Genomic DNA, 15419 nt, shown 5'->3' on the forward strand with positions numbered 1-15419 from the left:
CTGATTATTCGAACACCTCGATCAAATCTCCTCACGGCCTTCTCTCGTCCAAAGAAAACAGTCCTAACCTCTCCAATCTATCTTCGTAACCCAAGCTCCATTCTTCTGGATCTTTTCTGTACTCTCTTCAATGCCTTTCTGAGAATGAAGTACCCAGAACTTTGTGTAATACTCCAGTTGAGGTCTCGTACAAATTCAACATAATCTTTTTGTTCTGGTAATTTATGCCTCAATCAATGAAGCCTGGGGGTGGGGGAGTTGCACTACTGGTTAAGGAGAATATCACAGCTGTACTCCGGGAGGACACCTCGGAGGGCTCATACAGTGTGGTAATATGGGTAGAGCTCAGCAATAGGAAAGGTGTAGTCACAATGTTGGGAGTTTACTATAGGCCACCAACTGCCAGCTGGAGATAGAGGAACAGATATGTAGGCAGATTTTGGCAAGGTGTAAAAGTAACAGGGTTGTCGTGGTGGGAGATTTTAACTTCCCCTATATTGACTGGGACTCACTTAGTGCTAGGGGCGTAGATGGGGCAGAGTTTGTAAGGAGCACCCAGGAGGGCTTCTTGAAACAGTATGTAGATAGTCCAACTAGGGAAGGGGCCATACTGGACCTGGTATTGGGGAATGAGCCCGGCCAGGTGGTCGATGTTTCAGTAGGGGAGCAGTTCGGGAACAGTGACCACAATTCAGTAAGCTTTAAGCTACTGATGGATAAAGATAAGTTAAGGTGCAAAATTGGGGGAAGGCTAATTACAACAATATTAGGCAGGAACTGAAGAATGTAGATTGGGGGCAGATGTTTGAGGGCATCTGGCATGTGGGAGGCTTTCAAGTGTAAGTTGATAGGGATTCAGGACCGGCACATTCCTGTAAGGATGAAGGATAAGTATGGCAAGTTTTGGGAACCTTGGATAACGAGAGGTATTGTGAGCCTAGTCAAAGAGAAAAAGGAAGCATTTGTCAATGCTCGGAGGCTGGGAGCAAGTGTGGAATACAAGGAAAGTAGAAAGAAACTTAAGCAAGGAGTAAGGAGGGCTAAAAGGGGTCACAAAAAAAGCATTGGCCAGCAGGATTAAGGAAAATCCCAAGGCTTTTTATACATATATAAAGAGCAAGAGGGTAGCCAGGGAGAGGGTTGGCCCACTCAAGGACAAGGGAGGGAATCTATGTGTGGAGCCAGAGGAAATGGGCGAGGTATTAAATGAGTACTTTGCGTCAGTATTCACCAAAGAGAAGGACTTGGTGGATGATGAGCCTGGGAAAGGATGTGTAGATAGTTTGAATCATGTTGAGATCAAAAGAGGAGGAGGTATTGGGGTTCTTGAGAAACATTAAGGCAGACAAGTCCCCAGGGCCTGATGGGGTATACCCCAGAATACTGAGAGAGGCAAGGGAGGAAATTGCTGGGGCCTTGAGAGAAATCTTTCTATCCTCACTGGCTACAGGGGAGGTCCCAGAAGATTGGAGAATAGCCAATGTTGTTCCTTTGTTTAAGAAGGGTAGCAAGAATAATCCAGGTAATTACAGGCCGGTGAGCCTTATATCAGTGGTAGGGAAATTATTGGAGAGGATTCTTCGAGACAGGATTTATTCCCACTTGGAAATGAGAGGAGTGAGAAGCAACATGGTTTTGTGAAGGGGGGGGGGGTCGCGTCTCACGAACTTGATCGAGTTTTTTGAGGAAGTGGCGAAGATGATTGATGAGGGTAGGGCAGTGGATGTTGTCTACATGGACTTCAGTAAGGCCTTTGACAAGGTCCCTCATGGCAGACTGGTGCAGAAGATGAAGTCGCATGGGATCAGAGGTGAGCTGGCAAGGTGGATACAGAACTGGCTCGGTCAAAGAAGACAGAGGGTAGCAGTGGAAGGGTGCGTTTCTGAATAGAGAGCTGTGACAAATGGCGTTCCTCAGGGATCAATGCTGGGACCTTTGCTGTTTGTGTATATATGTATATAAATAAATTATTTGGAGGAAAATGTAACTGGTTTAATTAGTAAGTTTGCGGACAACACAAAGGTTGGTGGATTTGCGGATAGTGATGAGGACCATCAGAGGATACAGCAGGATATAGATCAGTTGGAGACTTGGGCGAAGAAATGGCAGATGGAGTTTAATCCAGACAAATGTGAGGTAATGCATTTTGGAAGGTCTAATACAGATAGGAAATATACAATAAATGGCAGAACCCTTAACAGTATTGATTGGCAAAGGGATCTGGGTGTACAAGTACACAGGTCACTGAAAGTGGCAATGCAGGTGGAGAAAGTAGTCAAGAAGGCATACTTGCCTTCATCAGCCGGGGCACTGAGTTTAAAAATTGGCAAGTCATGTTGCAGCTTTATAGAACCTTAGTTAGGCTGCACTTGGAATATAGTGTTCAATTCTGGTCGCCACACTACCAGAAGGATGTGGAAGCTTTGGAGAGGGTCCAGAAAAGATTTACCAAGATGTTGCCTTGAATGGAGGCATTAGCTACGAGGAGAGGTTTGTTCTCACTGGAACGACAGAGGTTGAGGGGTGACCTGATAGAAGTCTACAAGATTATGAGAGGCATGGATAGAGTGGATAGTCAGAAGCTTTTTCCCAGGGTGGAAGAGTCAATTACTAGGGGGAACAGGTTTAAAGTGCAAGGGGCAAGGTTTAAAGGAGATGTACGAGGCAGATATTTTACACAAAGTAGTGGGTGCCTGGAACTCGTTGCCGGGGAGGTAGTGGAAGCGGATACGGTAGTGAGTTTTAAGGGGCGTCGTGACAAATACATGAATAGGATGGGAATAGAGGGATATGGTCCCCAGAAGGGTGGAGGCTTTTAGTTTAGTCGGGCAGCATGGTTGGTGCAGACTTGGAGAGCCGAAGGGCCTGTTCCTGTGCTGTAGTTTTCTTTGTTCTTTGTTATTGCATGCTTTATCAACCTGCCCTGCCACCTTCAATGACTTATGCACATATACACCCATGTCCCTCTGCTCCTACACCCCCTTCAGAGCTGTATCTTTTTTTAAATATTGCCTTTCCATGCTATTCTAAGCAAAATGAATCATTTCACATTTCTCTGCATTGAACTTCATCTGTACAATGGCCACCTGTCCGCCAACTTGACTATGTCCTTTTGAAGATCTACAGTATCCTCCTTGCAGTTCACAGTGCTTCCAAATTTCATGTCATCCGTAAATTTTGAAACAGTGCCCTGCACTTAAAAGGTCTAGGTCATTAATATATATCAGGAAGAGCCAGGGTCCCAATACTGACCCCTGAGGAAATCCACTAAAAACCTTCCTTCAACCCAAAAAGTAACTATTATTTGCTATTCCTGCCACAAAACTGAAAAGATTGTACAAGATATTTTAGAAGAAACATTTTCAAATCTATCATTTTATGTGGAGATGTGCGTTGATGCCATGGACTTGTGAAAAGCCAAAGCTCCATGTTCGTGGCAGACTGTTTGCCAGAAAGTGAAATATATTAGAAATTATTCCCCCCCGCCCCCCCACGATTCCGGTGGTGGACGGAATGGGAAAATTCCTCCCACAGACTTCATGACACAATTCTAAAGAGTGCAGGAACAGGGGGACCCAGGGTGCATGTGCATCGATCTTTGAAGTTGGCAAGACACATTAAGCAAGTGGTTAGCAGAGCACATGGGATCCTGGGCTTCATAAATAGAGGTATTGAGTACAGAAGCAGGGAAATTATGCTGAACTTTTGTAAAGCTTTGGTTAGGCCCCAATTAAATATTAAGTCTACTTCTGATCACCAAACATCAGGAAAGGTGTGAAGATCTTTGAGACGGTGTGGAGGAGATTTACTATAATCCTGTGATGGAATCTTAGTCACAAGGTTAGCTGGGAAAGGCTGGGGTTATTCTCTTGGAGCAAAGGAGATTGAGGTGTACAAAATTATGACAAGCTTAGAGAAGGTAGACAAGAAATAACTCTTCCCATCAGCTGGTCATACAGCTGACGAGGGACACAGATTTAAGATTCTGGTAGGAGATGCAGGGAATTTTTTTATATAGCGAGTAGTAACAACCTGGAACCTGCTGTTCACGAAAGTGGTGGAAGCAGAAATTATCACTGATATCAAAAGGATATTGGATGGAAGGAAATTGAAGAAAATAAATTTGCAAGGCTATTGGGTTCAAGAGGGGGAGTGATACGATTGGATTGCTCCATGGGCTCCCACTGTGCCATCAATGACTATGACTTTGACTTTCCTTCTATTCTATGAGCTATAACTTTGCTCACAAGTCTGGTGTGTGGCACACTATCAAATGTCTTTTGGAAGTCCATATACACCACATCAACAGCATTGCCCTTATCAACCAATCCTCTGTTTCTCTAATAATTCATATCTGTCCATGTTACAATTAATTTTGCCTCAAATTATTGTTTCTAGAAGTTTCTCCACTACCAAAATTAAACTGACTGGTGGGTCTTTGCTGGGTTCATCTTTACATGATGTGGAGATGCCGGCGTTGGACTGGGGTAAACACAGTAAGAAGTTTAACAACACCAGGTTAAAGTCCAACAGGTTTATTTGGTAGCAAAAGCCACACGTGTGGCTTTTGCTACCAAATAAACCTGTTGGACTTTAACCTGGTGTTGTTAAACTTCTTACTTCATCTTTACACCCATTTAGGAACAAGGGTGTAACATTTGAAATTCGCCAGTCTTTTGGGAGCACCCCTAAGGAAGGCCACCCCGGACCTATACCCTTGAAATTTCTACTCTCATTTCCCTCAGTATCCTTGGATGAATCTCTTCCATTTCTTGTATTTTCTCAACTTTTAAGTATAGACAGTCCCTTTTCTTATCAATTTTAAATCCTTCTAATGTATTAAGTATCTCCTCTTTCACTGTGGCCTGGAAGCATTTCTTGGTAAAGAAGGATGCATTTATTACCTCAGATAATTCCTCTGCCTCCACGAAATGCCCTTTTTACTCCCTAACTGGCCCTATTCTTTCTTTTACCACTTTTTAGAATATTTATATGTCTATACAAGGTTTTGAGATCCTCTTTTATGTTAGCTGTCATTCTCTTTGCATATTTCCTCTTTGCTTCTCTTATTGATTTTTCACTTCCCCTCTGAACTTTAAAACACCTATTTCCTCACAAGACAACCCTTTCTTCCCAAGAATCAGTCAAGTCACCACAAGGGTCATAAATTTAAAATCATCGCCAAGAGAGATGAGGAGAACTTTCCATTACATGAACGGATCGTTAAAGCACAGAATGCTTTTCCACAAGGACTGGCTGAGAAAGAGACCAGAGCATCTTTTCAGGGGAATATTGATAAATATTGGTAGATTAGGAACACAGAGCACTTCGTGAAAAAGGAAGGACTATTGGATTAGTAAGAGTATACTTGATTCAGAGGGCTGCAATGAAGGGTCACTAGATTGATTTGTAAAATGATAGGGTTGCCCTATAAGGAAAGGTTAAATACCATGGGCCTATATTCCCTTGCGTTTAGAAGAATAAGAGGGAGTCTCATTGAAATATAAAATAATATTCTGAGGGGGACTTGACAGATTAGATGTTGAGAGACTTCTTCCCCTGGCTGGAGCGTCTAGAACTAGGGCTCATAGTCTCAGGTTAAGTGGCCCACATTTTGGACTTCATTCAAAGAATAGTGAACCTTTGGAATTCTCTACCCCAAAGGGCTATGGGTGAGTGTTTGCAAGACTGAGTTTGATAGATTTTTGGACATTAAGTGAATCAAGGGATATGAGGATAAGGTAGAAAAATGGAGCTAATGAAGAAGTTTAGCCATGATCTTGTTGAGTGGTGAACAATCTTAAGGAGCCATCTTGCCTACTCCTGCTTCTTTATGTACTTATGTAATCCCACTTACTTGGGGAGAAACCTGGCTTTTATGCAAAATAACTCAAAGACTTAGCATGTTTCTTTTTCAGTGAGTTTGCAAATGACAATATGCTTCTAGTCCTATTAAACAATATTTAATAAATGAAAAGCCTTTGGATACCCACTGCACATGCATAAAATATGATCTTCAAAAATCCAATAGATGGCTGAAAATTAATTTTAATGAAGGATTTTTACAACTAATCAAAGTTTTCTGAACTAGAAGTATAACAGGAGAAATACCCTTTTTTGCTAATCCTGTAACATCCCAGTTCCCTTCATCTGACACGACTTGCTTCAAACATGTTTCAACAGCTAATACTTCTAAGTCTCAATGTATTCCCTTGAGTTCAGGTGATGGAGGAATAGTACAATTCAGATATTTATGATGATTAAAGGATTTGATAGCAGAGAGAAATTATTTCTATGATGGAGGAGTCCAGAACAAAAGGGGTGGGTAGGGGGAGAGTATAATCTTCAAAATTAAAATAGGTTATCCAGGGGTAATATCAGGAAACACTTGTTCACTTAAAGGGTAGAGAATCAAAGTGGCTCAATGGCTGGTACGGCAAGATCACCCATGATCTAAATAACAGGTTGTTGTTGAGCTGAATAGCCTACTTCTGTTCCGATGTTCCTAATTTATAAATCACCCCTGTGGTGCCACTGTAGTCTCTGAGGACAAATGTTCACATGATCTTAAATGGAAAATGGTAGAATAATCTCAATACACCACAAAGCTCTCTCAGTATTTCTAAACCATGACAATTCACTGGACACTGCGACACATAAATTCCATAGCAAATGTGATGCAGGCATCTCACCCCTACAGCTACACTCAGTGTCATAGAATCTGCAAATGATCTTAATGCCAATGCTTCCAAACAAACAAAAATAACAAGACTGGATAAATGCCTCAAGTTTCTAGCTGTGTATTCCACTATATCCATTGTGACTGCCAGACAATCACAGGTAGCTTCCAGTCCCAAGAGTGTCCTGCACGATAGGTGTTGGTGATCATAACAGGAGTAGTACGATGATATAGCGAGGAGAAAAGCATCCTTCTTTAAAGCAAATGTATAAAGGCAAAAGATTTCACTTCTACAGTTAAAATATTTCATTTCCAGTATTTGATTTAGTGCAAGTGGAAACAAGGAGAGTTACGATTATACCTTGCACCCAGGAAGACTCAGTCTGAGCTGAGTTTATTAATATAGATGGGCTGGTGGGGGAGACATCATACCTTGTCTCAGAGACAAGAAATATAAAGGCAACAGATTCCCACTTCTGATTGCAATGCAGGGTCTCCTGTTGAAAAGTGCATATGTATGGTGGTTAGGTCATTTTCATCAGAAATAGTCTGCTGACACCCACTACCTAGCATCAGACATGAAACATATTTGCTTAGGTGAGAAATTAGTGAGCAGCTGGTGCTATGGAACCACGATGAGTGAGAGCAGAAAAGTGAAGAGGAGGAGGGTAAAACAAAAAAATAAAAAGAGGAATACAGTGAAGGCTGCGTTCACAAATGCACCAGCAAACTGGTTTTGTGGCCTCAACGAATATTCCAGACACAGGCACATTTCACATTCTGGAAAAAAGACAAACCAATCAAAACTGAAAACATGGTTCTCTCAAGTGAAGACTTCCTCAGCAGATGTTCGTTCTTATACATTTACTTCCATCCAAATGGGAAACCGAATGGACGAGGAAGATCACGCTGCAGTGGCAACATCAGAAAGAAAAGCACTCATGACAAAATAAACTAACTTTCCTCGAAACGTCTGAGGACACCCATAAATGTAGTAACTTCAAAGGAAGCCAAACACTGCTTGTTCAGCTTAAGAACAGCTACTTACAAAACATTTTAAAAAAACAACAGGCCACATTTGTGATTCATAACGGATGATTCAACTGTTCATACAGTTTCTAATTCTAACTACTGATGCTGATTGTGATAATCTAATTCATACCAAAATCTGTCAGCTTCCCAAAAAAATGCATAATCAAACAGCTTAGTGAATGAAACTGAGATATACTATTTAAATGGTTTTCTTTCTAAGAATAATGATCAAATAAGGCTATCCTATTAAATATTATCACACTGACTAAAGGTACCCACCATGGTTTATCTCTCGTTACTTTGGAAGGAAAGACTGCCTGGTGCTGCTTATTATTGGAGGTATGTAGATTGTCTTTTGGTGACTTGAATGGCTTGGAGTTGCTACCAACTGGGGTATGGCTACTGCAGGCTTTGGATTTCATCGAGACTGGTGATGTTGTGGAATTGGAGGTTGACGAAGCTGGTGAGGGGGTTGCCTTACATGACGAACCATGTCTCCTATCTGAAAGCAGAGAGCAGTAATTAGTCGGTAAACTGGATGACACAACTGCAGAAATGTTTACAATTCATTACTTTTTTTTTTGAAAAGTTGCCATGATTAACAAGTCAAAAACTGATCCATTCACATGTAACTACTGCAGGCACAATTTCAGCACACACATTTTTAAAGATATGGGTAATACCAGGAGATCGATCTTTCAGCAACACACACTGGTAGATGGACCATACTGAACATTATAGTAGATTGGACTATATGGTGACATTCATTGGTTGTCATACAGGAACACCAATTAGTAGATGGAACATACAACATCATCACATTTATGTAGCACCTTTAACAGAGCAAAACATCCCAATGTGCTTTACAAGTGCATTATCAATACAAATTTTGACACTGAGACACAGAAGATGATATCAGGCCAGATGACCAAAAGGCTGATCAAAGAGGTAGTTTTCCAGGAGCACCTGAAATGTAGATAGGTTTAGAGAAAGAATTCCAGAGGTTAAGAGCCAAGGCAGCCAAAAGCATAGAAACTAATGATGAAGCAATTAAAAATTGGGGATGGCACATCGCTGGAACTAGGACAGTACTTGAGGTTGCAAAAGCTTGTGGGGAGGTAGGCAGAGGGAGGCCATGGAGCTTTCTAAAAACAAGTTTAAAACTGAGGCGTTATTGGACTGTAGGTCAGCATGCAGAGGGGTGAAAGATGAATAGGAACTGCTGAGAGTTTTGGATAGGCAAAAATTGATGTATGATGGGAAGTCAGTAAGAAACACCTTGTAATAGTCAAATCTAGAGGCAGACGGAGTATCAACCAGTCAATGGGTAATATTGCAAAACACACTGACGAACCTAGTATGAGTTGATCATAGGTTCAGGATCAAATTGATTGGTGGAATCACCAACAACTGACACTTCACCAGAAAGAACTTGCCTCTGCATAGCACCTTTAACATCATAAAATGTCCCAAAGCATTTCAAAGGGAAATCATGACGCAGAATTTGACACTGAGCCACATAAGGTGACAGTAATGTAGATGGCCAAAGAGCTAGGTTTTAATTTTTATTAAATAAGAAAACAGATTTTTCTTATTCTTTCATGGGATGAGAGCGTTGCTGGCTATGCCAGCATTAGTTGCCCATCCCTAATTATGCTCGAGAAGGTGGTTGTGTGCGGGCTGCCTTCTTGAACCACTGTGGACTCTGAGGCATAAGTACTCCCACAGCAGTTAGAAAGGGAGTTCCAGGACTTTTATCCAGTGACAGTTAAGGAATGATAATATAGTTCCAAGTTAGGATGGTGTGTGGCATGCAAGGGAATTTTCACATGGTGATGTTTCCGTGCATCCGCTGCCTTTGGAAGGTGTTGTTGAAGGAGCTTTGGCGAGTTGTTGCACTGCATTTTCAAGATAATACACACTGCTGCCACTGTGTGTCAGTGAGGAAGGGAGCGAATGTTTAGCGAATGTGGATGGGGTACCAGGCAATCGGGCTGCTTTATCCTGCATGGTGTTAAGTTTCTTAGTGTTGTTGGACATGCACTCATCCAGGCAAGTGGAGACTATTGCATCACACCCTTGACATCTGCCTGGTAGATGGTGGACAGGTTTGGCTGCTGTTTAGACAATGTTGCTTTAAGTTAGTTTGTTACAGTTGACATCTTAAAACTTGTTATGTGATCCTTCCAGTCAATCATTTGAAATTCTGATATTTTTAAAAGTTATCAATCACTATGTGTATCGTAACTCCGATATTAGCCTCCACTGTGTTGTGTCCACTAACACAGTACAAACACAAATCTAGCAGCTCAAAGCAGTTTGTCCTGCACCGAGATGATTGTCCACAAGCAACCACAGTTATTTTCCCTCTGATTCCCATTGAACCAACACTCAATCAAATGCTGTCTTGATGTCAATGGCAGTTACTCTCATCTCACCTTTTAAATTAAGCTCTTTTCTCCATGTTTGGACCTGGACTTTAACATGGTCTGGAGCCAAGAAACCCTAGTGGATCTCAAACTGAGCATTGATAATTAGGTTGCTGATCAGCTAATGCCGCTTGATAGCACCGTCAATGCCAGCTTCCATCACTTTGCATATTGTTAATCAGATGCAAGTGTTAACCCAGAAACCTAGAAAACCTGGCACCCCATCCTGAAGGTAAACAGTGGCAGCAGCAGTGTGTATCATATTGAAGATGCAGTACAACAGCTCGCTGATGGTGCTGTGGGACAGCTGCAGCAGCAGAATTACATTCAACCACAATTCCTAATCTCATGGTCCAGCATATTTCTCACTCTACCACTACCAAACTGGGGGATCAATGCTGGTTGAATAAATAATTCAGGAGAGCATGTCAAAAGCTGCAAACACACCTAAAAATGTGGTGCTAATCTGGTGAAGCTATAACACAAAGCTACAGGCATGCTAAACAGAGAAAGAAGCATGCAATGAACAGAGCTACGCAATCCCACAACCAATGGATCAGGACAAAGCTCGGTAGTCCTGTCAAATCCAGGCATAAATGGTGGTGAACAACTAACAATTAACCTGGGGATAAGACTCCACAAACGTCCCCATCCTTAATGAGGGGGGAGCCCAGACATCAGTATAAAAGAAATTTGCAACCATCTTCAGCCAGATGTGTTGAATACATGATCCATCCTGGCCTTCTCCCGAGATCTCCAGAATCACAGATGCGAGTCTTCTGCCAATTCAATTCATTCCATGTGATATCAATAAACAGTTACAGGCATTGATACAGTGGAGCTAATGGGTCCTAACAACATCCCACTTGTAGTATTGTTTTCCAGAATGAATTGTGCCACTAACCAGCTATTCCAGGACAGCTGTAGCACTTGCATCTGCTTAACAATATGCAAAGTGATGGAGGCTGTCATCTGTTAATCCGTAGGCTACTCATCAATGCTCAATTTGAGATTCACGAGGGTTTCTTGGCTCCAGACCATGTTAAAGGCTCTGTCCAAACATGGACAAATGAGTTTAATTCAAAAGGTGAGATGAGATGCCACTGACATCACGACAGCATTTGACTGAGTGTTGGATCAATGGGAATCAGAGGGAAAACTCTCTACTAGTTGGAGTCATACCTAGCACAAAGGAACATGGTTGTCGTTGTTTGTGGCCAATCATCTCAGTGCAGGACAAACTGCAGGATAGTGACTTAAGTCCAGCTTCAGCTGCTTCATCAATGATCGTCCCGCCACTGTGAGGTTAGAATTATAGATGTTCGTTGATAATTGCATATGGTCCAGTATCATTCACAACTGGGCAGCATGGTGGCACAGTGATTAGCACTGCAGCTTCACAGTGCCAGGGATCCAGGTTCTATTCCCAGCTTGGGTCACTCTCTGTGCTGAGTCTGCGCATTCTCTGTGTGTCTATATGGGTTTCCTCCGGGTGCTGAGATTTCCTCCCACAGTTCAAAAGATGTGCTGGTTAGGTGCATTGGCCATGCCAAATTGCATGGTTAGGGGGATTAGTGGGGTAAATGGGAGAAGGCAGGGGGTGGCTGTGGGTAAGATGCATTGTCGGAGAATGGGTGCAGACTCAATGGGCCAAATGGCCTTGTTCTGCACTGTAGGGATTCTATGATTCCTCAGATTCTGTAGCAGTCCATGTCTGCATGTAGCAAGTCTTGGACAAGCTGGTAAGTGGTAAGTAATGTTACTTACAAGTGCCAGGCCATGACCATCTCCAACAAGAGAGAACCTAGGCAACATCCCTTGACATTCATCAGCATTACCATTGCTGAATCCCCCACCATCAATATCTTGGGGGCTACCACGGATCAGAAATTTAACTGGGCTAGCCATATAAATATTGTGGCTACATAAGCAGGTCTGAGGTTGGGAATTCTGCAGCAAGTAACTCACCTCATGACTCCCCAAAGCATGTCCACCATCTACAAGGCACAAGTCAGGACAGTGATCGAATATTCTGCACTTGCCTGGATAATTAAAGCTCCAACAACACTCACGAAGCTCAACACAATCCAGTGATCAGCACCCCATCCGCCACCACCTTAATCGTTCACTCCCTCTGCCACTGATGCACAGTGGCAGCAGTATGTACCATCTACAAGATGCACTGCAGTAACCGGTAAATCTTTAACAGCACCTTCCAAACTGGAGGGCTCTACCACCTCAAAGGACCAGGGCAGCAGATGCATGAGAACACCACCACCCCATGCAAATTCCCCATCAAACCACACACCATCCTGATTTGGAAATATATCACCATTCCTTCACTGTCCCAGAGGCAAAATCCTGGAACTCACTCCCTTCCAGCTCAGTGGGTGTATCTACACCACACTGACTGAAGCATTTCAAGAAAACAGCTCATCACCAGCTTCTCAAGGGCAGTTAGGGATGGGCAACAATTGTTGGCCTTGTTAGCGATGCTCACACCCCAAATGAAGAAAAACCCACTCTACGCAAACTCCATAATCTTACTCCCACCGACCCTAAATTTTCAAACCACATAACCTCAGTTTAAGACCCATAAATCCAGAAACTTTTTCGATAGTCCCAGACAAGACTTTGCTTCCATTGCTCTCACTTTTCCCAGATCCCGGGTGCTCTCTCATAACACAATGAAACCATTTTATAAAAACATATAAAATAGCAGGAGTAAACCAAAGGGCCACTCAAACCAGTTCCAACACTCAATACAATCACAGCTGACCTTCTGCCTCAACTTCACTTTCTGTCTGCTCCCCATATCTCTTGATTCAGAGAGACCAAGAATTTGTCTGTCTTAGCACTGAATATATTCAACGATGGAGTAATCCACAACCCTCTGAGAGAGAGAATTCCAAAGATTCGCAACCCTTTGAGTGAAGAAATTTCTTCTCATCTTAGTCTTAAGACTGTGCCCCCGTCTTCTAGATTCCCCAGTGAGGGGAAACAACCGCTCAGTATCTATCCTGTCAAGCTCCTTCAAAATATTGTAAGTTTTATGATATCACCTTGCATTCTTCTAAACTCCAGAGTGTGCAGGTCCGATTTGCTCAGTTCGTCCTAAAGGACAACCATCTCATCTCAGCATAAAAAGATCAAGGATGAGAGGGCACAGATATAACGTGATATGCAAAAGGAACAAATGTGAGATGTGAAGAAACTTTTTCACACAAGTGGGATGCACTGCCGGGAAGTGTGGTGGAGGCAGGTTCAATTGAGGCATTCAAGAGGGCATTGGATGATTACTTGAATAGAAACAATATGCAGGGGTACGGGGAAAAGTGAGGGGAATGGCATTAAGCCATAGTGCTGTTTGGAAAGCCAGTGCAGACAAATGGCCTTCTTCTGCACTGTAACAAATCTGTGATTCTCTCAGGAACCGACTGGTATTGGCTACTTGCCTTTTAGCTTCCAGAAATACCTTCCCTAACATCTTCCTCTGCATCATGAAATTTATTGAAAGAAATGTTAAGATATAATGGGGTCACTAAAAGTAATTAATAGGCATCACGTAGTTAAAAGAGCACTCACACCTGTAAATCTAAGACTTGACATTCTTCACATCTACTGTACTTGGTGCTGTGTCACTTGGAACCAGGCAGTGAGATGCTGTTTTTGTAAAGTTTATGGTGCAGCGGCACAACTCGGGCAATCATTTTTGGGGATTGGCATTTAACAGTGAGCTGCTCCTCATCTGAAGTTGCTGTACTGCCATAAGCCTCAACTTTATTTTGACAGCAAAATTGTGCCCCTTTCATTATGTCGCGGAAAGCAGCATTTCCTCCAACTCACCGTCAGCAATGTTATTTAGTGCTTTGTCTGTCACTTCAGATATGAGTCATATCCCTGATATTACCCTTTACTGCAATCTTAAAGAAGTCAGTCAATTAATACTGGATGCTTCTGAATTGTAGCCAAAAATGTAAAAGCATTTCCATTTTGCACAATTCCTCAGACAATAAATCCTAAATGATGTGAGGTTCTGATTAATTATTAGTCTTCTGACCTTAAAGGGACTCAGCTTCATCTCATGAGCAGAGTATTATATTGTGCATTATATGGTGACACTTCTGTCTTTATAAAGTTTCTTGCCTGCTGCTCCCTGAGATAATTCTTTGTTTATAAATACAGCTTGCTGCAAAAGAAAACATGGCACAGTGGTTAGCACTATTGCCTCACAGCGCGAGGGACCCGGGTTCAATTCCCGGCTTGGGTCACTGTCTGTGCGGAGTTTGCATGTTCTCCCCGTATCTGTGTGGGTTTTCCCCGGGTGCTCCAGTTTCCTCCCACATTCCGTAAGATGTGCCGGTTAGGTGCATTGACCTGAACAGGCACCAGACTGTGATGACTAGGGGAATTTCACAGTAACTTCATTGCAGTGTTAATGTAAGCCTTACTTGTGACTAATAAATAGACTTTACTTCATGAGCAAATTAACACTCAGGTTATTTGTCCTCCCCATGCACCCCTATCCCCTATCACCCCTGTGCTGGCTCCCAGTCAACCAAAGTTTCAATTTAAAAATTCCCCTTCTTGTGTTCAAATTGCCTCCATGGCCTTACCCTTCCCAGTCTCCAACATCTTCCAGCTCTAGAATACATTGTGACCCCTTACGGTCCTCTAATTCTGGTCTCTGGTCCATCCTTCACTTGCTCCCAAACGCAACTCTGGCAGGTGTGAGTCTACCCCTCCCCACAAGGTCCTAAGCTCTGGAAATTCACTTCCTTACCTTTCCAACTCTATCTCAACCTTTAATATGTTACTCAAAATCCACTGCTCAGCTATCCTCATACCTCCTTCTTTGGCATGGTGTAAATTTTTGCCTGATAACATTCCTATGAAAATTCTTTGGAATGTTTTACTATTTCAATGTCCAAGTTGTTGTTGCTGTTGGCAACAAAACCCAGAAATGGAATTAAATACAGTATAAAGCCATGCAACCATCAAATATTTCAGAGCTCAGCCTCTCAGCTCCTGTTCCACTTCCATGGAAATCACCGGCACTTCAATTTAAGATTGAATTCTATGATTCTATGATTGAAAAAAATCAGAATGAGGCTACCACAGACTTAAGTTACCAAATTTTAATGTTTAGCCAATCTCAGTAGCACTGCTCACAGCAAGTTAAACCAATGATGTTTTGACAACGCAAACTTTATATTATCCAACTGGAACCTATTATTCTGCTGCCAAGCTGAAGCCCATGTTTAAACTGGCCTGTACTT

General features: G+C 42.4%; 1 protein-coding gene across 7 annotated transcripts in view; it reads right to left on the reverse strand.

Annotated features, from left to right (window-relative positions):
* Positions 1–15419, reverse strand: part of LOC144498684 (ataxin-7-like protein 1) — a 243914-nt gene that overhangs the window by 74719 nt on the left and 153776 nt on the right. For all 7 annotated transcript variants that reach the window (XM_078220169.1, XM_078220168.1, XM_078220166.1 and 4 more), the window contains one exon: positions 7991–8213. In XM_078220169.1, the coding sequence (XP_078076295.1) occupies positions 7991–8213 (223 nt within the window). The remainder of the gene's footprint in view (positions 1–7990; positions 8214–15419) is intronic.

The sequence above is a fragment of the Mustelus asterias genome, chromosome 9, assembly GCF_964213995.1.
Source record: "Mustelus asterias chromosome 9, sMusAst1.hap1.1, whole genome shotgun sequence".
Taxonomy (NCBI): domain Eukaryota; kingdom Metazoa; phylum Chordata; class Chondrichthyes; order Carcharhiniformes; family Triakidae; genus Mustelus; species Mustelus asterias.